At 39.9% G+C, this 25,104-nt stretch overlaps 1 protein-coding gene across 1 annotated transcript; it reads right to left on the reverse strand.

Annotated features, from left to right (window-relative positions):
* Positions 1 to 1,280: 1,280 nt before the first annotated feature.
* On the reverse strand, positions 1,281 to 24,344 carry lmnb1 (lamin B1). Its single transcript, XM_040123219.1, has 11 exons — positions 23,989 to 24,344; positions 19,477 to 19,633; positions 19,023 to 19,148; positions 16,641 to 16,811; positions 14,425 to 14,550; positions 11,856 to 12,076; positions 10,101 to 10,329; positions 9,852 to 9,956; positions 3,373 to 3,492; positions 2,905 to 3,018; positions 1,281 to 2,571 (listed from the first exon to the last, which is right to left on the reverse strand). The coding sequence occupies exons 1-11, from the start codon at positions 24,342 to 24,344 to the stop codon at positions 2,530 to 2,532; spliced, it is 1,767 nt and encodes a 588-aa protein (XP_039979153.1). The 3' UTR covers positions 1,281 to 2,529.
* Between the last annotated feature and the right edge of the window lie 760 nt (positions 24,345 to 25,104).

Here is a 25,104-nt window from a genome sequence, read left to right on the forward strand (position 1 = left end):
ACGTCCGACCAAACTGAGAAACCGTGCAACAAGGGCCTTGGTCAGGGAGGTGACCAAGAACCAGTCACTCTAACAAAGCTTTAGAAATCCTCTGCCAGAGATACAACCATCTCAGCACCACTCAATCAACGGTAGAGCAGCTAGAAAGAAGCCACTTTGCACAAATGGGAATTTCCCAAATGGCATTTAAAGGACTCTGACAGCATGAGGAAAAAGATTCTTTCCTGATGACACAATAACCGAATCCTTTGGACAGAACTCCAAACACTATATCTGAAAAACACCAGGCACTGCTCGTCAACTGGCTAATACCATCCCTACGGCTAAGCATGGTAATGGCAGCATCATGCTGTGTGGGAGCTTCTCAGTGGCAGGGACAGGGAGACTGGTCAGAACTGAGGGAAGGATGAATGCAGCCCAACACAGTGAGGTTTGTGGAGAAAACTTGCTCAAGAGTTTAGGCGACCTGAAGCTGGGGCAACTATCCACCTTTCAGCACAATGACCCAAAGCATACAGTCAACAAAACACTGGAGTGGCTTCAGGACAAGTCCCTGACTGTCCTTGAGTGGAACAGACAAAGCCTAGACTTAAATCCCACAGAACATCTTTAAAGAGACCTAAAGATTGCAGATCACAGACACTCCACATCCAATCTGAGGGGAGCTTGAGAGGATCCGCCAGGAAAAATGGGATAAACTGCCCAAATCCAGGTGTGCAAAGCTTCTATGGACTTACCGAAGAATCAAAGCTGTAACTGCTGCCAAAGGGACTGCTACAAAGTACTGAATTAAGACATTGTGCAGTTTGGGGAACCAATCTCATTATTTTAGCTCTCCATATTCCATATGGGAATTGAAATGCCAGGGGAGGTGCTTTGTTCTATACTACCTGTAACCTGTTTAAATTACTTCCTTTTTGCCGCTAGCTAAACTAGTAAGATGCCATGTGTCACAGCAACAGCCCAATTTCCCATGCTTTGAAATAAAGATATGTTCATGGTGCAATCTCAATGCATATTATGTAATCGTTTGATAGTAAAATAAAAAACCAACAACATAAGGTTCTAACCAGTTACAACCATGTTACAGATCCTGTGCCATGGGCTGTACCGGATTGTCAGAGAATGTTTGATTAATAAAAATACTACTCCAACTACTACTAGCACTAAATCTAGTTAAGACTACATAATTACACTGATTTATTACAATGACAACTTCAATCTGCAAGGTGGTGGTCTCTCAGGACAGGTGATTCTAATTGGTAAATAAATGGCAAATACAGGATATAAACATTTATTTTTGTGAGTTACCATCATTATTTTTGCTGACTTCTTGACTGATTTAATGGCATTTGAAAAAGTAAAACACAATTACAAGAAAACATTTAATCATACAACTATGAAGATTACAGCCACAGCATGCATAGTAACACACATCAAACACTTAAAATGTCATAAATTAAGAATACAATCAATACTTCTTAATTAGTGGTCCAACGCTTATTCAAAGTCAGTAAAGAGAAACTCGTGTTCGCTGAAGTCCATCACATTAAAACCCCTGTGTGTAGAATGTGATTATAACATCTTTCAAATTCTTCTGATGGCAAAAGTTTGTCTTTATATAGAAATGAAATGTCCTGGTCTCAGTCCATTTTTTGTAGTGTCTCCAGCTCAGATCTTTTTCATATTAATACCACGAGTCAGCAAACCCACAGTTTCAAATCTTAAACACAGAGGGCTTTAAGGTAACTCAGCAACTGCTAACAAACTTCAACTTTCCTCTGACTTCCTTATGAATACAATCATACAATCACAGTATTCAGGTGTTTTTCTAAAGATGCTAGAAGAATGCCATTGAACAGAGGTTTCCAAATTATGTAAGGCTGACATTCTGTCCACTCAAGGTCCAGACTGATGGGAGGAAGTAATTTATTAACTCCTGTTACTGCAGAACTTTTAGTGTACTTGTCCTTTCAGTGTATATTTTTTCAAAGTTTTTTTTCTCCAAATCATACCTTAGCTTTTTAGCAAACTGAAAAACTGAGTTAAACCAGCCAATGATATAAACTAATTACTGACATCTTGTGGCTGTTCTTGTAATTCAAAGGCCTTAAGTATAGTATCAACAATAAAATTAAGATAAAATAAAAAGTAACAAAATTGAAATATATTTTAAAAATTGCATGGTACATGACTCATTGCTTCCTTAAAAAAAAGTATGTCCTTGGGTTTAAGCTATATGCTGCATGGTTTAAAAAGATTTAAAAAAAAAAAAAAAAAAAAAGGGTCTGAAATAAAAATACAAACTTTGTTCAATAACCATGTTAGTTTTTCGTTTCTCAGATAAAAATACATCTACCAAAATCAGTTTTGTATCTTTATGAGAAAGAAAAAGATAAAATAAAAATTTAACATTTTATTGAAATACACTACAAAAGATAGAAAAATAGTTCTAGTAATATCAGTTGGCAGCAAACTCGCTGGGCTCAGAGGAGGTGGTGGCGGCGGCGCCAGGTTGGAGCAGTACGATCACATGATAGAGCAGCCTCTCTTGGCAGTGCGAGGGTCTCCCTGCACCGAAACACAGTGACCACAAATAGTCATGGTACCATAAAAAACAAAATATTGCAAACGTTATGACGTTTGGCTATTATCCCGCCTAAAATAATAAAACAACCTTAAAATCTAGGACTTTGAGGTTTCAGATTTAAAGTTTAAAGGAAAACTGACATGTTAGGAAGTAAGCTTATTTGCCGCCTCATAGTCATGTTAGAAGAGACCAAGAATTGTTTTCCCATAAATGCGTTCCTATAGTGGAGTTTACTAAATATATTCACATTTAGTAGTTAGACTTAAATCCGAAAAATCTCTGCAATGAGCTAATAATGTGGCTTGTAGTTTCACCTGTTGGTGGAAGAGGTCTTCCTCAATGGCCTCCACTCCATTATCATCCTCCTCCTCCTCACCCTGCTCTTCTTCTACTGCTGTCTTGTATGTCGTGGTTCTCTTTGCGACCTCCTGCAACACACACACACACACACACACACACACACACACACACACACACACACACACACACACACACACACACACACACACACACACACACACACACACACACACACACACACACACACACACACACAAAAGCCATAATCCAAGGGTACTTTGCTTTTTATTCCTGATACACAACTGGCTGACGAACATTGCACTTCAGCTTTTTTGCCAGAAAAAGACATCTAAGAATGTTACAGGTGGTGATATTAAATCAATGCAACCAGTATGTAAAGACTGATCATAGAAAACAAAGGGCTGGTAACAGAGTACAGGGATAGAGATGGTGAATGAATGTGTGTGTGTGTGTGGTCTCACCTCTCCCTGAGGGTTGATCAGCACCACGTGGACATCCTCCATTGAACCCCAGGAGGATTGGTTCTTCCAAACCAGGTCTGTGGGAGGCTTTGAGCTCACACCAGCATCAGATGCCCACACCTGCACACAAACAGGTACATTAGGATTTAAAAAGCCCCAAAGTCATCCTCATATTCAACATGGTATTCACATTAAGTCACTAAGACCATACACTATATCCTTAAAATCCAGTGTGACTTCACTGAGATTTTGTCCAGAGGTCAAGAATCAGCTGATATCAGTCAGCTCTCTCATATATTAGTGGTTTAAAATCCAGCTGATAATCCACATGAGTTTTTCAACTACCTTTGAGAGAGGGAACCCAAAAGGGAGAAATTTATATTTTATGTTTTTGGTTTAATGATTGCGCCCCCCCATCCTTACATTAACGAGCCAGAATGCTGCTAATTCTCTGTAGACAGAGCTTCTTTTCACACATTACATGTTTGCATTTTGAAACTAAATTTGCATAATGACAGTTGCACTGAATAATACTACCATAGACAGCAGCCTGAGACAACAAGAGAGAGACTAAACAACAACCTACTAGGGACCCAATTTTTTCTCTCATGATTCCAATCGCTGATCTCAGTTTATCTGCTGAGTACAAATCTGATAACAGTGCTCTCTTTATCTCAAACCTGTATACCTCAATGCCTGGTACTCTCTTAGATCATTTTTATTTAAGGTAACATGACGCATGAGATTGCTTTGGCATGAACAACTGAATCGAGGACCAACATCCACAAGGCATACAAAGCCATCCCCCGCCCCAACCTCGGCTCCTCAGTGTCATGCTACTCCCAGCATTAAGACCACTACTGAAATGCTCCAAGCCAGCACACAGGACCATCACAATCTGGCAGGAAGGAGCCACCTCAGCCCAGCAAGACTGCTCTGAGAGCCAAGACTGGAACATGTTCAGGGAAGCAGCTTCCTTAAGGCTATTAATGAGGATGTCGCTGTGGTGAAGCCCATCAACACACGTGTCAAACAGAAGCCGTGACTGATGGCTGAGTTCCATGCCCTGCTGAGAGCACAAAACGCCACACCTTCAGGTTGTGAGATGGAGTGGCTCTCAGGTCTCTAAGGGCTGAGCTTTCCCGGACCATCAAGAAAGCACACCAGTATGCACAGAGGATTCAAAACCACTTCTGTGATACTAGGGACAAAATGCGCAGCATCCAGGCCTTAATAGACTACAAGACTACACCACAGGCCAACCATAGTGACATCCACCTCACTGACATGCTTGATGACTTCTATGCACGGTTTGAAGCTCTAATTGATACGCTGATGTGTAAGACCTTCTGGTTAGTAGACGACCCACAGCTCCCCAGTTTCTTGATGTCCTTCTCTCAGACGACCTCACCTGGTCTCTCAACACCAACTCTGCAGTTAAGAATGCACAACAATGTCTTCACTTTCTGCAGAGATTGAAGAGAGCCAGTCTACCACCACCCATCCTCACCACCTTCTACAGAGGCAATGTGGAGAGCGTCCTAGCCAGCTTCATCACAGTGTGGGTCGGGAATTGCAAAGCATCAGAACATAAGACCCTGCAACGTATAGTGAGGACAGCTAAGAGGTTCATAGGGGTCTCTCTCCCCTCCATCCAGGACATCTTCCAGACACACTGTGTAAGCAGAGCTTCTTCCATCGTGCAGGATTCTCCCACCCCTCACAATGCTTGTCCCACTGCCATCAGGAAGGTTTCACAGCATCAAAACCAGCCCTGCAAGGTTCTAGAACAGCTTCTTCCCCCAACCTGTCACATTCCTAAACACTCTGCTGCCATCTACCACATAAACCACCTTACCACCATAGCAGTCCACCCGTACTAAGCACAGTGCTACCAACTGTTACCACTGCTACGTATGTTATGCATTATTTTTATACCATAATATAGTCCTTATATAAAACCATTACTATTATGCCATTACTATTATTACTATTACTATTATCCTTATTACTATATACACTAATAATAATCTATACTATTACTTTTCTTTATACTCACAGCTTTTATAGTTATAATCACACAGAAACAACAGTGACGCATTATTTATATATTGTATTTATATTCCATAATTATTCTCAACAACCATATCAAGATATTCTGCTGTGCTGTTTTACGCTGCTAGTATTTAGTATTTCATTGTGTATATCATGGCTACTTACTATGTTTACATTTGGGTGTGCATACAGAACCGTAAACACCAGCAGTCATATGTAATACATACCTGCCTTAGTAGCTCTGTTGTTTTATGCAGTATTTTATGTTGCACTGTTTTAGCCCTTTGGTTTATAAGAATGAGATTTCATTCAGCTGTATACTTTGTATGTGGATGAAAGCCAATGAAGTTGACTTGAATGGAAAGACTCTTAAGACAAAATCTATCTAAAACATTTTAAGACTAAAGCGCGACCGATAATGGCCCATCGCAGATATATCGTGTCGGTATGTATTTTGTCCAATTTGCACAGATATGAAAACTTCTTTTTCAGAACAATTTAGAAAAAGATGCTTGGGGTAATTAAGATATGGTGAAAATACATAAATAGATTAATCTCAAAAGAGGAAAAAAATGCTTTGTACCAAACTGCTGTAATTCCTAAAACGTAAATGCCATTTTTTTTAAATTAAAGCTTAAATTAAAGCTGAAAATCAACACTTCAATTACATCTTGATGGCTTTGTTTCAAACCCACTGGGGTGGTGTACAGTGGGAAAAATTACAAAAACCTTGTCACTGGCCAAATACATATATGTAACCAATTGTACATACAAATATATACACACACACAAATACACACACACACACACACACACACACACACACACACACACACACACACATACATATATATATATGAATATCAGCCGATATATCGATATCAGAATTTTTTTGCTCCCAAAAATCCAGCATTGGTCTGTTTTAAGAGATTCTATACTGTATGTTAGTATGTGTGTGCATGTAATAATGTGTGTCTTCTAGTTACAAGTTTATTTCTATCTGCTTATATCGATAAGAGTAGTTCAGTTAAAAGAGTAACAACTTTCAGAAGTAGAGCCTGCCTGTTCCTGGACAGCAGTGACTCACTCTGCCACTCCAAAACTCTTTAAACCCTTTGATTAACCAGAATGCATCACCAGAATGGAACACCATTCTTCCAAAAAGAAATTCCCTCATTTGGTGTTTTCATGATGGTGGTGGTGGAGAGCGCTGTCTAAAACTTCCAGTGGTGCCTTAATGCAGAGGCTTACCTGGGCCTGAGCCCCAGACTTGCGACCAATTTTTTTTGGCTCGTGAGGCCCCTGTTTAATTGGACGCGTGACTGCAACAGTACTAACCATCCACATAACTTTACTCATGGTGTAAAAGGCATTCTTTCATAACAGCCAACTGTAAACTACTAGCAACATTGTAGAAACAGAACAAACTAGTAACACTATTGACCAGGGCGAAATCAGCAGCTGCAGCACAGAAGAAGCTGTTGATTTATTGCACCACCCAGCAACCACAGCAAGTGTCCAAAATCAAACATACCTGCCATGTTGCGTGACCAACAGGTGCACGCTGGGCCTGGTTAAAACGCTAAAATACTGACGGTGGATCTTTCAGGTGTGACTTCTAGGTTCACTTCTACGATCAGTGAAGTGTGCACCACCTTTCTGCTATTTTTGATAATTCTGCGATCACTCACTTTAGTTGTGTTCCCTGGTTTCCCAGGCCTTTTATTGTTGCTGAGCTCTCTCTTTTTGTGTCTTTGTTTAGTTGTAACATTTAGTATTTGTCACTGTAGTGTTTGTAATACATGTGTGTAATCAAACTGAACAATAATTACAACAATAATTAGGATTTTTAAAAGAGTTGCTTTCAGAAAAATTACAATTAAGATTAATGACAATCATAAGTCAAATTGGCCTCTTTTTTGGCCAGCAAGAAGGGGTATTACCCATTATACCTTGTCCACTGAAAATTATGATTCTGATTGGTTATTAAAAGTTAATCCACACCTTCCAACCAAACAGTTTGTGTCTATGACATATTTGTTTGTTTGCTGTTCTAAATTAATTTGCAAGTTTTAAAACTGGAGGTAGCCATGGCAACAGTACTGAAGCTTCAGCACCTAGTTGTTTATCAAAAGGGCTCTATTGTAGCTGGCTATTTGACACATGCAACTCCTGAAGTAAGTAAATAAACATCAGAATGGAGGAATTTAACATCTCGTTTAACCTTTATGGAGAACTTAACATCGAGACCAAGTAGAGACAGCACAAAGAACTAACTGAAGAGCTCAGTAAAATAGGAGGAGGAGGAGACTGAGAAGAACACCAAGGAGTTGCAAATTGGGAAGTGAAAACGTTAACAGATTTTCTTGAACAAAAAGGAAGAAACACAGACCTGCAATCTTACAACACTGATTCCCTGAATCAGAAGCCGAGGGAATTTTATGCCTCCGTCCAGCCATCAAAAACGGTAGCAAGTCTTACAAGTCTGAGTGCAAGCCTTAACTGACCCTTACAGTAATTACCTTCACCTTAATTACTGACACCAGTTTCGGCTCATCAAATTCAATGTTCAATCTGTAATTAAAGGTTACAGAAAAAGTAGAAAAGATGTAAGTGTTCACCATCCTCCTGTGTCAAGAGTCTGCTCTGAAACTCATTAGAAAATAGTTGCACTGTCACCTGATTCAGCTGATGGTCTTGTCTGTAAGGTTTGTTTTGCTATCCAGCTTTGTTTGGCCTGGAAAGGTAGAGAGGGAAACCAAGAGCTGTCCTGCTTTTTAGTGAGGCAGGATGAAGATGTGCATGTTCCTTTGTACGTGTTAAAAATAGGCTATGTTTCTATAAAACATTCTTACTATCATCTGTTCTTCCCGGTACAGGGCTTGTCATGCTGCTACACTCATCACTATTTGAGGCGCATGGCAGTCCATTGCCTCTCTGATCACTGCTCTTCTTTCCTGGACACCGTATGCCCAGGAAAGAAGAGCATTGAGCAACATTTTGTCATGTCAGAATGGCCCAAGATCTGCAAGCAGGGATGTGGGACATCCTCTTCATTGTAGTACTCCAGCAAAGCCTCTTCTTCCATCGCTGCACTGGTAACTTTTGACTTGCCTTCTGGCTTTTCAAATTCTAGCTTTACAATGAATGGAAATTTTCAGTTCAATTTTAATAAGATCTATTATTGTTAAAGGTCCTGCCTCACTTTCTGTTGTCTCAGACTCTCAATAATAATGAATTTCTGAAAAAAGTAGCATCTTGAGGCCCAATGACAGTGTCAACTGACTAAACTAATGTCAGCCTGCTCTGCCATTCATGATAATTTAAGTGTTCATAACACCTTATACCCTTTTGGAAAGTTTTGCCAAAATTCTCTTGTGATTATTTTTTTTTTCTTATTATTAGGCTAGTAATATTTAAAATCATTAGTGGGTTATTGTAATTATCCATATAATTATTATTGTAATGTCTTTAAAATTATCTCAGATTAGTCTTTTGTATGTCATTTATGTAGCCTATTTATTATATTTGACCAGTAAAAAGACAATCTGACCATGTAAATTTACTCTGAAAATTACTTTTATCACCCGTTTGGTGTAAATTTAATTACTAGGCAACGAAATTTACAAGGAACTGGAACTATATTTCACAATCTCCAACACGACCCAAGATATAAAAAATGTTTTCTGTATGTAAAAACAAATTTGATAACATATGGCAATTTTTTGGCAAGTGTCCATGGAATAAACAGAATAATAGTCGACAAGGTATAAGTTCCATGATTGACTGAACAGATGACGCAAGGGCTAAGAATCACGCGATGCGAAGTGTAGTATCATACATACCCCTATAAAGAGTTATCTTGCTAGACAAACAATTCCATGTGACTTATGTACAGTAATTTTACCTAATTCTCCCTTGAAATCATACCATTTGAGCATGATAAATTCCTACATTTTTTGGGTGGATTCCACAGACATACATTTAAACTGTTTTAAGATCAAAAGTTAAGTTAACAAGCTTCCAAACAAAGATTCACCAGGAAAAAGTGCATAGTGCACTGCCAGTTTGCAGAGCTATATAGCCAATTAGCTGGTCAGCTATAACACTTCTGTAGCACACAAAAACCAGACAGTTTAGAGGTCGATTAACATTATGTTTTTGCGCCCTTGCTGGCTCAGCTGTCAAACATGTTCTATTTCTCTCAGAGGCTTGAGAGAAAAATTTCTGATATTTCTCTAAAGATTTTATTATTTCCTTCCTTAAGAAACATTTAAGATTTATAACGATTTTGACATGATTTTAGACTTGTTATCACTATTTGTGATTACTGTTGGACTTTAAAAGAGAGCTCCTAAATGTGCTAAATTTCTAAACTCATCAGGTTCAGCTGAAAAGGATTAGAATCTAAGACAAACTCTTACCATGACTTTGTGGCCCGCCTTCAGAATATATTTGGGTGTGAACTTGTAGGTGGATGTAGCATTGCCAGTTGTCTTAATCATCTCATAACCCACCATGGCCTGGTCCTGAGACAGACACAATCATTGATACAAATCAGTCGGTCAAATATGCTACAGTTACATGGGATATCGGAATAAAAGATTTTCAGCTGTGTCTGCATAAAAACATGAAGTAATTAAATTATCTGTAACATAAAAACAGGAGCTCACCTCATCTCCACTGTTGTGGAGGCAAATGAACTTGCCATCGGTGTCTATCTCGTCGATGCAGATGGGTCCGGTGGCCGAGGCAGAGTGAGCAATGGACACCGAGCTGCTGGCTTCCTGTTCCTCCACATCAACACGCTTTCTCTTTCCCTGAGTGGTCCGCACGCTGCGGCTGCTGGAAGAGGCTCTAGACACCGTGACGCGAGATGAAGGACTGGGAGACAGCTTCAGTCTGGGGGAGTCAACACCATAGTTAGATATCCAGGGGCCTCATTTATATCGGTTGTATACGCACAAAAGTGGGCTTGAAACACTTTTTTACCACTTCCCATTGAAAAGCTGGCATATTTATTAAAACAAACTTGACTGGAGAATGTGTGTACCTGTTCAGAAACTCTGACCCATGCATATGAACATTAGAGACTGCGTATAACTGGCAACACAGATGGTGAAGTAGTGAATTGAAGCCAGATTTTATGGTGACTCTTTAACGGGTTTGATAACTTCACTTCACATTAAATTAATAACCTTACATTATATCAACAATGTAATAAACATTAAGGCCAGCTGCGTTATGTTGTTTGTGCTTGTAAGACAATAATCATTCCATAAGCACTTTGTTTTAAAAATTTAAAGAAAATCTTAACCATTTTCATCTGTGACTCTAAAACTATTATTGAACTATTGAGCACCTGTTGCCGGCTCATCCCCACATTACCAAACCCTTACAACTCAGGAGAGGGTGGCATCCTGGTCGGTTGCGCAGTGCACCACAGCACGTCTGAAATCCAAAGGATGATGCCAGGATAGATCAGGTGACAGATTCTGGAAAGTCTGGTACAGCTTTCCCTATATTAATCATGAATATCCTTATTTCTTTTCATCTCAACCACACTGGGTGATGAAATAATCTAGTTTTTTTTATATAACTGATGAACTGAGCATTTCTAAATTTCTATACCTTCTATAATACTGTGAATATTTCACCAACTATGATTTTTATCAGTTTTCACATAGTTTTTTGTACAAAGTAACTTCAGTGAAAAGATTGCTCTGCTGTCTGGGGCTCCAGGCACACAAAGCGCACTGAAAATGCCACAGGGCTGCCACACACACTGCCTTCTCCAGCCACCTCCCTCACCTGCCAGCTCATCACAACCTGCACTCATCAACTGTCAAAATGAGTGTAACACCTATATGCTGGATTTTAGAGTTAAATACAGTGTTTGTGTTTTTTAATATTAAGTATCTAATTTCATAGGCGATGATCGGGTCTAAGGCCTATAGATGCTTAAAAAATACCAAGCTCTGCTTCGATGTCCCTGTGCCCAAATTCTGACAGTGTGCAGGAAAGCGTTTAAGGCATACACCTCAATGTCTGACCACTTTGTTTCATTTTGGGAATTGTCCCATTTGTTGCATTAACAGCTGGTACAGGCCACAGCCTCTAAAACTTTGCTGTGTTTTTAAGACTTCCTCCAATCTCCACAGGAGCCATATGTATACCAATATTTATGAGGGATCTGCATTGACCATTTATTGTGGGAATTGTGGGAGTGTTTTGGGTGGAATAAGGGGCTTTTCAAAGATTCCACATTTTCAAGTTGACCTGGATTTGTAAAGAGCAATTTGTGTGGAGGCGTGAATGCACACACTTCTATAAATCTGTGTGCGCAAAAGAAACTCAGTGGGTGTGTCAGAGATGGAGTAGAAATGTAACTGATGCCATCACTACTTGAAAACTTTGTGGGTCTTTACCTTTCTTCTTCTCCCTCCAGAAGCTTTCGATAGGCGTTGATCTCCATGTCAAGAGCCAGTTTAACATCCAGCAGTTGCTCATACTCGTTTAACTGTTGTTGCATCTTGGCCTGGATCTCAGCCACCTCGCGGTCTTTGTCTGCCAGCAGCTTGCGGCTTGTGTCTTTCTCCTGACCCAATGCTGCCTCCAGCTCCGCTATACGATCACGCCAACCACGAGTCTGGATATAGACAAGGAGGCCAGAGAGTGAGGAGGCAATGATGCAAATCTGTCACAGAGCAAGCCAACACTATCATATTATTTAACAAGCTTTCGTATCCGCTTCGATGTAAATTATACCCAGTGTGAAGCATCACTTAACAAGATTACTGAGGGTGTATTTATTGACTGACGTTTTTCTTCAACTTCAATTTACAGTGCATTCAGAAAATATTCAGACCTTGTCCCTTTTTTCACATTTTGCTATGCAGCCTTGTGCTAAAATCCTTTAAATTCCTTTTGCCCTCATTAATCTAAACTCTATACCCCATCATAAAGTGAAGACAGAATTTTTTTGCAAATTTATTAAAAACTAAAAACACACTGACATTAGTATTCAGACCCTTTACTCAGGACATAGTTGAAGCAACTTTGGCAGTGATTACAGCCTCGAGTCTTCTTGGTTATAACAAGTTTAACAAGCTTTGCACACCTGGATTTGGGGATTTTCTTCCATTCTTCACTGCAGATCCTCTCAAGCTCTGTCAGGTTGGATGGGGACCGTTGGTTGACAGAAATTTTCAGGTCACACCAGAGAAATTTGAATGGGTTCAGGGTCACTGCCCTGTTTGAAGGTTAACCTTCGGCCCAGACTGAGGTCCTGAGCTTTGCTCTGTTCAGCTTTCCCTCACCCCTGATCAGTCTCCCTGTGCCTAATGCTAAAAAACACCCCCACAGCGTGATGCTGCCACCACCATGCTTCACCGCTGGGATGGTATTGGGCAGGTGATGAATGGTGCCTGGTTTCCTCCAGACATGATGCTTAGAACTGAGGCCAAACAGTGCAATTTTTGTTTTATCAGACCAGAGAATCTTGCTTCTCAGAGCCTGAGAGTCCTTTAGGTGCTTTTTTTGTAAACTCCAAGGGGCTTTCATATGTCTTCACTGAGCAGAGGCTTCCATCTGGCCACTCTGCCATAAAGCCCAGATAAGTGGAGTGTTGAAGGGATGACTGTCCTCCTGGAAGTTTCTCCTATCTCCACAAAGGATCGCTGGAGCTTTTACAGAGTGACCATCAGGTTCTTGGTCACCTCTCTTACCCTTTCCTCCTGATTTCTCAGTTTGGCTGAGCAGCCAGCTCTAGGAAGAGTCCGGGTTGTTCCAAACTTCTTCCATTGAAGAATTATCAAGGCGACTGTGCTCTTGGGAACCGTCAATGCAGCAGAAAATTTTTTGTAGCCTTCCCCAGATCTTTGCCCCGACACAATCCTGTCTCTGAGCTCTGCAGGCAGTTCCTTCGACATAGTGGTTTGGCTTTTGCTTTGATATGTATTGTTAGCTGTGAGACTTTATATAGATAGGTACGTGCCTTTCCAAATCATGTCATGTCCACAAGTGGACTGGAATCAAGGGGGAGAAACACCTCAAAGATGATGAAGAGAAATGGGAGGCACCTAAGCTAAATTTCAAGTGTCATAGCAAAGGGTCTGAATATTTGTATCAATGTGATATTTCATTTTTTCCTTGTTAATAAATTTGCAAAAATCAGAAAATTTAGAATAAGGCTGCAACATAATGTGAAAAAAGCGGAGAGGGTCTGAATACTTTATGAATGCACCGTGTGTGTCAAATTCTGTCAATCATTGAAACAAACAATGTAAACATAAAATCGGGCTCAGTTCTGTGTGACTGATAGCCCTTTTTTTGTATAAAAAGATGGGTATTAGACTGAATTAAAATAAAAACTGACACTTTTTCCACACTTTTACAGTTTTCACAGAGGAAGGTTAATAGAAATGGAAGCATTTTGTACGAACTAGCACCATATCGGCCTGCCGTTAAGACATTTTTTTTTTAATGTTTTGGAAAAGTCAGGCTTCATTCACACTGGCTTTGGCCCTGCGTGATAACTTTGTTGTAAGAATTTGCTGCTGTTTTTTGTCTGAACCAATGCTTAGTCAGCAACAAAAAAAATGTTAAGCCAAGTTTAACCTGTGGGACCTTCTGATTGTGGCGTCGGTGCCATTATTAGAGTATTCTAGCTGCCTCCATAGTGACTGAAGTGAGTGAGGAATCAGCTGCACTTAAAAACAAACTTGGTTAAGCTGCAAAAGCTTGTGTCTTATGACATGTTTTGATGGAGGCATTTCAGGTTTCATTTTGAAAGGTAAAGCAAATAATATCTGGATACTCCCTGAACATGACTCCAGTTCAAATTTTTACAACTCCGTTTCTTATCTTCAAAGTCTTTTCCAAAAAACAGGATTTGGACTTTTCTGTTCGGGTCACTATGACATATAGTACTACTTGTGAAACTAATTCTATTTCTGTCAAAAAATAAAAACTTAATGAGTAAGAATAAGTATCAACCTCCTTCTGCAGTCCTGCCAGCTGGGCAGTGAGGCCCTCAATCCTCAGGGTGGACTCTCTAAGCTCCTCCCGGGCCATGTTGGCTGATGCTCCATTCATCTCAGACAAACGACGCAGGTCCTCCAACTGGAAACAAACACGCAAATGTTTGGAGAGTCAGAAACATCAACACTGGTTCAGTCTCTTCATACTCAAGGGGGAACTGAGCAGAGTCAGTCACTTCCTGACATGCAGGAAGTTAGCAAAGTGTCGTTTGGTTTCATTTAAGCTGGTTTGTCAACACACTATAGACAGCATATGGCTGTATTTTGGCATTCATCTTTTATAATTGTGTTTTTCTGATGGTTTGGTGGCTTCCCAATCACTATCAGATCCTGTTGTAATATTTGTTTGTTCTTTTTCATGTTTTGATGAATCAGACAAACAACAAAATCACATATTAGTGTATGAAGAAAAAACCAAAGTAAAACTAAAAGAAAATGCTGTGATTAAAAAAAAAAAAAACACGCATCCTTAGTTATATAAGCAAAATGAAAACAAACCCTTTTTCAAAACATGTTTTGATGCAAAAGTGATCTGATGCTAGAGTGCATCAGACCACAAGTTCAAACATGCAGTTATTTAGTGGTAATAAAACTCAAATTAAAATGAACATATTTTAGGCAGTCTAATGCTCCATATATTGCTTATCATATACATCTGTTCACATCACACCTACTCTAATATTTTCCCTAGTCAAACATCTTGCATAAAAATGCTTTGCATGACAAATCCAACCTTGTCATGGCTACTGTGATGTCATCACAGGCCGTGAGTTACACATGAGATATGAGTTTGTAACTTTTCCTAAGCAACACTGAAAGAAAAACCTCACTTTTATTGACAAAGAGACCAGTGTTATTTGAGGATGGGCTTAGAAGCTCTTGCTGCCCTGCAATGATGGTACCTCAGAGATTAATATGACAGTGCAACATAGTTCAAAAACTGTAGATTTTCCCACCTTACCTTTCCCAGATTTCTCTCAGGAACATGACTGAGAATACTGTCAGGAGAAGACTCAAGTGAAATCTGCACTTGAGTTAAATGTTCTGCAACTTGTTTCCTATTTCATCGCCGTGTGAAAATTAAAGAGAGTTGTGCTAGAAATGATTAGAATTTAAGTGAATGCACTGAAGTTTTCATAACTGCATTTTTTTATATTTATTCACTCACTGGTGCAATATACATTAACAAACATTTCTGTAAATGTACCAGAGTTAGCCAAAGGCTAATTTTCAAACATGTTATATGGAATCCCTTATAAAAGAACAAAATACATGAAATTACAAGTGACAAACGAAGAGGAAGTAAGTTAATTAGTAAAATTAATACAAACATGCCAAGCATAAACACTAGGAGTTAAAAAGATGGGGAATGGAAACATCAGCAGCATTAACAAGTGCTGCTTCAGACATATTTGGATCTTATAACCCAGTTTGCAGAAGTGCATCTTAACAATGGAGAAAAAACTGTAACCATGAATAGTAGTTTTCTAAGTTGTAAGTAGATAGCTCCGTCCACACTTCTGATCTGGAACTGGTTTCCTGGTTTGGTCTAGGCGTTGTTCAAATTAAGTGAAATCTTAATGCTCCCACATACAATGGTATTTTAGACCACAGTGTTCTTCCAACTTTATGGCAACAGTTTGTGTTTTGTCCTTTCCTGTTTCAACATGACAATGCCCCTGTGCCTACGGTTTGGTGAGAAAAAGCTTGGTCGGCCTACACAGAGTCCTGACCTCAACCCCATCCAATACCTGAGGGATGAACTGAAATGCTGAATGTGTAGCAGACCTTAGACCTTATCAGTGTTGGACCTCCATATGCTCTTTGTGCCAAATGGGAGCAGATCCCTACTGCCAGGTTCCTAGATATGTTGGAAAGACTTGACAGAAAACTGGAGGTTGTTATAGCACCACATTACACTTTATACCAGGGTCATGAAAATTATTCATCTGATTATTGGCTTGTGTCTGTTAAAATCTTCTGTTGAGACACCTCATATGTAATTGTCATGATTCATGACTTACATTGTATTGCTAGATCTACTTGTTGCTTCTAGTAAATTAGCTGAATGAGAGTCATTTCACATTCCTCCTCCTATCACGTTCACATAGAATGGATTATTATGTGAATGAAGAATATGTACTGAGAGTGTGTGCGTGTGTGTTTTCATACTTTGGCCAGGTAGGTGCTCTCCATGCTGTCCTTGTATATCTTGATCTGCTCCTCATTCTGAGCCCTCATGTCAGCCAGGGCCTGAGTTAGTTTATATTCATACTCCTCTTTCCGTCCAGAGTCGACCTCCACCAGTCGGCTCTCATACCGCTGCCGGGCCTCCTTCACTTCCTGTAGCAGAGCACACAATCAGCACTTAGACACTGTTCTCAGGTTTGATCCTGTCCAGATTAATTCAAAATCAACTCTGGTTAGGTTGAACAGATAAAGAAAAATAACCTCAATTCAATGAAAAAAATAATTCCAACTCCATGTCATCATAACTCCATGGTATCACGCTTTTGCTGTTGTGGCTCCTTGATTCCCACAAGTCTAAGACAAGCTAAATCAGCAGGTGTTCCTATTATTCTGTCATTCATATCAATGAGGGCAGCCTAAATAACAAACACCCCTCTGTATAATGCAACACAGTTCAGCAGCACCACAAAATACATCCATTGAATCAACCCCTCTCTAAACCATCACTGAACATTATAACCTTCATGAAGGTAGGATTTATTGCAGGGATGTTATATTATTAGACTTTTTTTTTTTGTACAGAGACACAAAGAGGACTGATGCTATAATAAATCCTAGGCGGCTCCGGCTTAGGTGGTAAAGCGGGTCTTCCACTAACTGGAAGGTCTGTGGTTTGATCCACGACTCCTCCAGTCCACATATCGAAGCGTCCTTGGGCAAGACACTGATATGCCCCTGGCGTATCATCAGTGTGTGTGTTCAGAAAGTACAGTATGTATAGAAAAGAGCGCTGTATGAGTGTGTGTGTGTGAATGGGGCAGTAGTGTATGTATGTATGTATGTATGTTTGAATGGTCGATAAGACTAGAAAAGCACTATATGAGTGCAGTCCATTTGCATCTTCAGTAGTAGGATAATAATGTTGCTAAATGATAACTGTTACAAAATGAGTAAGAGTAGCATGGCTGATCTTAGATAAGAGTCCACCAGTCAGTCAGACACTTGATAAGTGTGATCAAGTAACGTGTCCCACCAGGCAGAACACATATTGTTGCCCTGAGATGTGTATAACAGGAGACTAGACACTTCTCTCCCAACACTCATCTGCCTCTGACTACAGAGTGGAAACCCAATGAAATCAATTTACCTGATCCAGACAAAAGGTATTCTTGACATCTCCCAGACACCTATATTTTCACAAATACCTCACAATTCAGAGTACCCAGGACTTTCTATTAGCATAGCTTTCTCTATCTTTCATATGAAGTGGCATGAAAAAGTATGGGTTTTTACACCCTGGTTAAAATTTCTGTTACTGTGAATAGCTAAGTGAGTAGAAGATGAACTGATCTCCAAAAGGCATTAAATTAAAGATGAAACATTCTTTAACATTTTAAGCGAGATTAGTGTATTATTTTTGTTTCGTACAAGTTCAGAATGAAAAAAAAAAAAAGGAAACGTGCAACACACAAACGTTTGGGCATCCCAAGAGTTTTGAGCTCCCAGATAACTTTTACCAATTAATTAGCTTGTTAGGGCTGTGGTTTGTTCACAGTCATCCTTAGGAAAAGGCCAAGTGATGCAAATTTCAAAGCTTTACTGAGCTTACTGCTCAAACCTTGTCCCATCAATCAGCAGCTTCTAAGCAGCTGCCTAGCACTGTCAAAATTAAAATAATTGATGCCCATAAAGCAGGAGAAGTATATAGGAAGACAGCAAAGTGTTTTCAGGGAGCCGTTTCCTCCTTTTGTTATGGAATTAGAAAGTGGCAGTGAACAGCAACAGTGGGTCAAGTTGAGTGCTGGAAGACCAAGAAAACCTTCCGAGAGAACTGCTCATAAGATTGCTAGAAAGGCAAATCGAAACCCCTGTTTGACTGCAAAAGACCTTTGGGAAGATTTAGCAGACTCTGGAGTGGTAGTGCACTGTTCTACTGTGCAGCGACACCTGCACAAATATGACCCTCATGAAAGAGTCATCAGAAGAAAACCTTTCCTGCGTCCCCACCACAATATTCAGCATTAGAAGTTTGAAAAGGAACATCTAAGCCTGATGCATTTTGGAAACAAGTCCTCTAGAAAGATGAAGTCAAAATAGAACTTTTTGTCCGCAATGAGCAAAGGTATGTATGGAGAAAAAGGGTGCAGAATTTCATGGAAAGAACACCTCTCCAGCTGTTAAGCACGGGGTTGAATTGATAATGCTTTGGGCTTGTGTTGCAGCCAATGGCATCGGGAACATTTCACTGGAGGGAAGAATGGTTTCAATTAAATACCAGCAAATCTTGAGAGAGACCATCACAGCGTCTGTAAAAAAGCTGAAGATTCTTGTTTACCTTTACTTAATAAAATGTCAAATTCTCACCTCCTCATGCATGCTCTTACGGAAGTCCATTTCCTCAGTCAGACTCTGGCAGCGGTTTTCCAAGTCGACGCGCAGGAGCATCTCATCTGCAAGGTGCTTCTTGGCCTGGGTGAGACCTGTATCCAGCTAATAAAACACACACAAACACACACACACAATAAAGCGTTAAGATTAGACAAATGCAAAATGGTTATTAAATTTAGCAAGTCCAGAACTACATTCAGGAGAAAAACCCACCACACCGGCAAGAACCTGATAAGCCAACACAAATTACATGTTCCTGGGAGTACAAGATTTAGAATAAAAATTGACAGTATTTACAATTTTTTTTTTTTTTTTTTTTTTAAATAAGCACAATCAACCTCTCTGAATAACTCTATTAATGTTCAAAGGAATAGGTAAAAAGGGAAAGAAAATCTAGTGTCATCATATTCATGTTACAGTGGTGCCGTACCTCCTGCAGCTGTTCTCGCAGTTCGGCCAGGATGGCCTCCAGGCCCCTCTTCTCAGATAGCGCTGTAGCCAACGTGGCCTCTTTAGAGTTCAGCTGCGCCTCCAAGTCCTTCAACCTGGCTTGGGCTCCTGCTGCCTCTGAGTCCTTCTTGTTGTAGCTGGAAGGAGGAGGACAAGGCGTGGTGAGTGTATGTGGATAGCAGTGTGTGTGACAAATCCGGGTGAGTTAAAACTCAAAAAAGGTAGCCACCAAGGACTTAAGCCACACTTGTATATCCTACAACAGATCTGACAGATGTTGGACCAAAACCAAACCTAATGAGGTAAGCAGAGCGAGGCAGGATTTATGGTTTGTCCGAACTGCATGTCAGATGGTTGGATGGCATCGGAAACTGTCTCACCCTATACTTGAAATCAGATAGTGGTATCGGTTTGACCATTGTCTGTAACTTTCCGAAACGAACGATCCAACATTCACACCCACTTCACACCATGACTGGCCAACTGTGCAGAGGTGTGAGAGGAGGCATTGTGCTTCACTCTCTAGCTCTCTTTTTATTTGTTACACAACTATTTGTGAAATTTTCCAATGTGAACAAAAAAGTGGAAGACAATGGATGTCTTCCCGGTGAGACTGTCTGGAAATATGCACCATTATCCCTGTTTTTAAATATCGCACCCCCCCGGTATCAAAGTCGGCCTTTCACTCCACCTAGCTGTTAAGAACAACAATAAAACACATTTGATTTTCCATTGTGTTTGGACAGCACATCTTTAGAAGCAGTTCTGAGAGACATTAAACCAACCCTGACACACAGGATGTTCACAAACTACACTGAAGTACATCATTAATGGCAGATGCAAACTTTGTTGACAACCGTGTAAACATAAAGCAAGAACAGGAACACTATTTCTTTATTTCTCTTGTCCATTCATTCTATATCAATGAGGGTAGACTAAATATTAGAAAAGCTTTCAAAATAAACACAAACTAGAGCCTCTAAAATAAGCATAAAGTTGGATCAACATATCCCTGACAGGTTCAACAAAGCTGAACATTAACACCGTAATGAAGCCCCCCCTCCAAAAAAATAACCAACAATTTTTGGTAAGATGCAAAATTTAAATATACGAACCACAAAATATACAGTACTTAAAAACTGACTACATTCTGCCCAAAAGTTTTAGAGTGGTTTTTGCTGCCGGTTGACTGTGGTCAGCTCACTTTACAGTAAACAGGGTCCTCTGGATGCCACAAAGGTCAAAACAGAAAAAGAGACAAATGAGGAGAAACACAGACGTGCTGTTAATTAGAAGAAGAGTTTCTTATTTATGTCATGTCATTTATGTCATTTTCCTGTTGATTATTCAAAATAAATGCTTTTTAATTCCTGAATACTTTAATATAAAAAAAATATAGATTAAAGCAACATATTTCATTTTCAAAAACACACAGGACATCCGTTTCCCAGCCCTGAGCCTGGGTTAACAAAGTCAACATGGTACTCTTTCAATGGGTTTGTGAGTGAAGTGGTCTATTGGAAGAGCTCTGCTGAGACAGAGGCCAGTTCTTTTCTCATGGTGTGTCTCTGGGTAGATGAGACTGCCACTAAATGGGATATCCTATGAGTGGAATGTAGTTTGGAATGTCTTCTCTCACACACTTACATTAGCTGGGAGACAAAACCATAGGCTCTGACTTCACATGAACATTTTCAGTAAGACCATACCTGACACAACAACTACCTGACATACTTTTATAAAAGACAGTAAGTTATCACACAGCTTCATCCGAAAGCACACATTACATTAGAGCATTATACTCAAAAACCAGCTCTTCCTGTTAAGCTTGGTGTGTCTTAAACTGGGCAAGGTATAAGTAAGTTATAAATTGAAAGTAAGTAGGTATTATGGATTTTAAGACTTGAATATGAACAAGAAGCTTTTACTACAAGCACATTAAGAAGACTGTTATAGCCAGGTCTAATGTGGTTAGTGTTAACTAGTGATGGAATGATCAGTTTAAAAAAAAAAAAAAAAAAAAAAAAAAAAAAAAAACTGATAGTTTTTGACGACCAGCCAAGAACTTGAATTAATGATCAGACAATATAAGTACATTGAAGAAATCACTTTGACTGCTGTCTCCTAATGATGAGCAAACACATTACCAATTCTAGACTATTGTGTATAATTAGGAATGCAAATTTTAAGCAATTTCTTTAATTGCTAGTAGACCACATTAAAAATAAATAGACCCTAAATCATAGTAGATTAAGAATTTAAAGAACAGGCTAAGTAAACACAAAGTTACTTGAAGTATAAATTAAACAACACAAAATAATGACTTAATTTAAAAATTGCAGAGCCTCCTCTCCCATCTGTCACTATTCCACAAATGGTCAGACAAAATCCAAAGTATTATTAAGTATATCCAACAATGCTGCACAGTTTCCAGGCTTCATGAGACAACATACATTAGATCCGACTAAAGCTGTTGGAAATATGTAACAATTCAAACAAAGTGCGACCCGTGTTCCTTAAAAACAAGGGCCGTAGCCTTCAACGGTGAATAACCTGTAATGGTATAGAATAAACATTCTCCCCACAGCGGAGTCTTGTTTTACATAAGATAATACCCCACCTGATCTACATGATAAGAGTGGCTTGTCCGTTGTTCAGCTGAGCAGCTGCTGGAAACACCTGCTCAGCTGGGAGATATGTCCAGGAGATGCACAAATACTAGCGTCTCTTATGGGCGGTCAAAAAATACGTGTGACTCCATCTTAACAGTAAAGCCCCTTTCATAAAGGACAAAATAACCCACCAACACCCACCGACTTCTGACTTTTTCCGTGGGAAGGTTACAATCGGCATTCATTTCCCCGATTAAATGACTGAAGTAGTCACAGTTGTTCTTTGGCTCCAACTTAGACCGACAGTGATGGAAACATGACACCCGGCTGGACAAGCAAATTTTCGCCCCTTTTTTCAGAAAGAGTGAGTGCAACTCCAAAATAAGTTTAAAAAACACATTTACTGACCGAAGCGTCTCACACGGAGGCTCCAACACACAGGAGCACCAACCTGCGGATAAATACAGACGCGATGGACCCATTGTAACCAGTCTGCACGACGGATAGCAGCTCACTCTCAGTCCCGCTGTGTACGGCTACCCCCCGCTGTTGCGGTCCAGCCAAAAATAACAAACATTTTTGTCTCAAAGTCATGCTCACCAGACATTGCGGTCCACCGCATCCAGTAGGACAATCAAATGCCATCCCTTCCCGTGGTAGTAGTCTGTAGGGTTGATCCTGGGAGAACTCGTCTACAGGCAAAGGTAAATGAGTCAATTGCCTTTTTTTAGCGGGAATACCCGCGTTTAAAAAAACCTGTATATATGCGCTAATTCTGACGTAAAAAGAGTATAAGAGGCAGAGGGTGGAAACGCAACCGAAATGCACTAAGGTCAGATAATATCTAGATATGGACACTCGAACCTGTTCCACAAGTGGTCTGGGACTTTTTAGCCACATTAACTGGAAAGTCCAAATTCAGTATTTCTCCATTCCACAAACAGGTCAACACAACACCACCAACACCTATTAAAAAAACATTATCAAACCCACAAACCACCAATCGAAGCGCATGTTTTGTTTTTGTTTTTTTGTTTAGTTTGTTTCTTTAGTTTCACATGCAGGTAATTGCTTGGTGTTTAGTAGGGGAAAAACAATATATTTCTAAGATATTTGTAACAATTGCAGTTGATCAACTAATTGACATTATAATTCAGAGTATGCACTAGAATCAACGCACTTTTAATGAGGCAACTCTCCAAATTGTCTATTCATGCATTTTAACAACTGTGGGTAAATTGCTACTGTCAATTTTTCATGGATATATGGGGATACAAAGAAAAACGCTCATGTTTGTGAATACACGTGTGCTGTCCATACAAATGACTACAAAATCAAATATTCAATAAAACACAATTTGGATATTAAAGTCATGTCATTTACATATCTGATCTATTCCCTCCTTAGCACACAGCAATTGCCTGTACCATTTCAATTAGAGCAAAAACAGAAATGCTCTTTTTAAAACCCATTTTAAATTACTTTTAAAAATTATTTTAGTCAGAATGTAATTGTAAAAGCCTCGGTTTGACAGTTATCCTCTTTCATCAACACAGACAATCGTCGATGGGTAACGGTCAGTATTATTTATCATTTTTAAAAAGTATTTCGATGTTGTAACTACATCAAATCTAAGAGTGCCTTCTAACGAGCCACACCACAAATTACGTGACGGTAAAATCATAAAGAATGCTTTTCTGTAGACCGACTTTGAGGGACGCTCTCACCAGACGAGAAAAAGTAATCCCGTGGACGGACTTCCGTGCGTCATGTTACAATAGTGGCTCGAAAATCAAAGTCAGCATACAGCATTAATCATATTATCGGGAGTTCCTGTCCGTATTAGGCTGTATAGAACAATTACACTGTTAGAGGCTTACTTCTGTTGAAGCTGCTCATTTTCGGACTTGATCTTTCCTAGCTCAATCTGCAGCCAGGCCCGGTCCTTAGAGGAGTCATCCAAACACCTTCTCGCGTCGGCTAGCTCAGTCTCATACAGGGCTTTCAGTCCGGTTACCTCCCGACTTCTCACTTCTTCCTTCTCGCTAATTTGAAGGTGGAGTACGTCATTTTCAGACTCCAAACTACGGACTTTGTCAATATAAATGGCCAGGCGGTCGTTGAGGTCCCTGAGTTGTTGTTTCTCTTGCAGTCTGGTTATCCTGGTCGGACTCAGCGGTGTGCTCCTGCCGCACGTGCTTCTCTGGCCGGTCGGAGTGGCAGCTGCGGTCGCCATTGTAGCAGAGTAGCTAAATAACCCGTATGAAAGACAGAAACCAAACGAAATCAAACCAAACCAAACCAGGATACCGCGTGTGCTAATATAACGATTTAGATTTGCGCGCTCAACAACAACCGGCGCTTCCGAAAACTATCATGGAAGTATATCCTGTCTTTTCTTAACCGAATTAGAGAGGGGTTTGGATTTCTAATATGGCGGCTCATTGAAATTTTTACTTTGTGTACCACTAGCCAATGGCGTAGCTCTACGCAGTGCGTCTTTCAACTTTAACTTTTGGGTTCACTTGTAATTATCACCAACGTATGCTGAAACTCTCCAAAGCAGGCGGAGTCGATTTCCGTCATGTTCTCTATGTCTTGATTTCAGCGGCTAACTCCGTTTGTTATGGACTATCCCGGCGTCAATAGCAAGCAAAACCTGACTTTTCCTATAACGGCTGAGCCTGAAGTGGTTTCATTGGCTGAATCCAATTGGATTTGCAGACTCCCAGACTTAATGGGCATATTCCCGGGATGTCCGTGAGTGGTGAAGGCTGTCCAAAACCAAACTTCATTAAATCCTCAAAGGACTGAAGTGGACTTCCAGATAGTCCGTTTAGGGTGCAGACTTCAGCGGACTTTGCTCAGAACATTACCTATAATCCATTGCCACATCGATATGACAATAGGTTCATTTGACTCAATGCGGAGCTGCGCAGTGCTGACTTAAACTGATGCACGCTAGACTCAAAACAATGCATGCCTGTTAGAAATTT

Source organism: Xiphias gladius, unplaced genomic scaffold (genome assembly GCF_016859285.1).
Source record: "Xiphias gladius isolate SHS-SW01 ecotype Sanya breed wild unplaced genomic scaffold, ASM1685928v1 HiC_scaffold_1481, whole genome shotgun sequence".
In the NCBI taxonomy this organism is placed as follows: Eukaryota; Metazoa; Chordata; class Actinopteri; order Istiophoriformes; family Xiphiidae; genus Xiphias; species Xiphias gladius.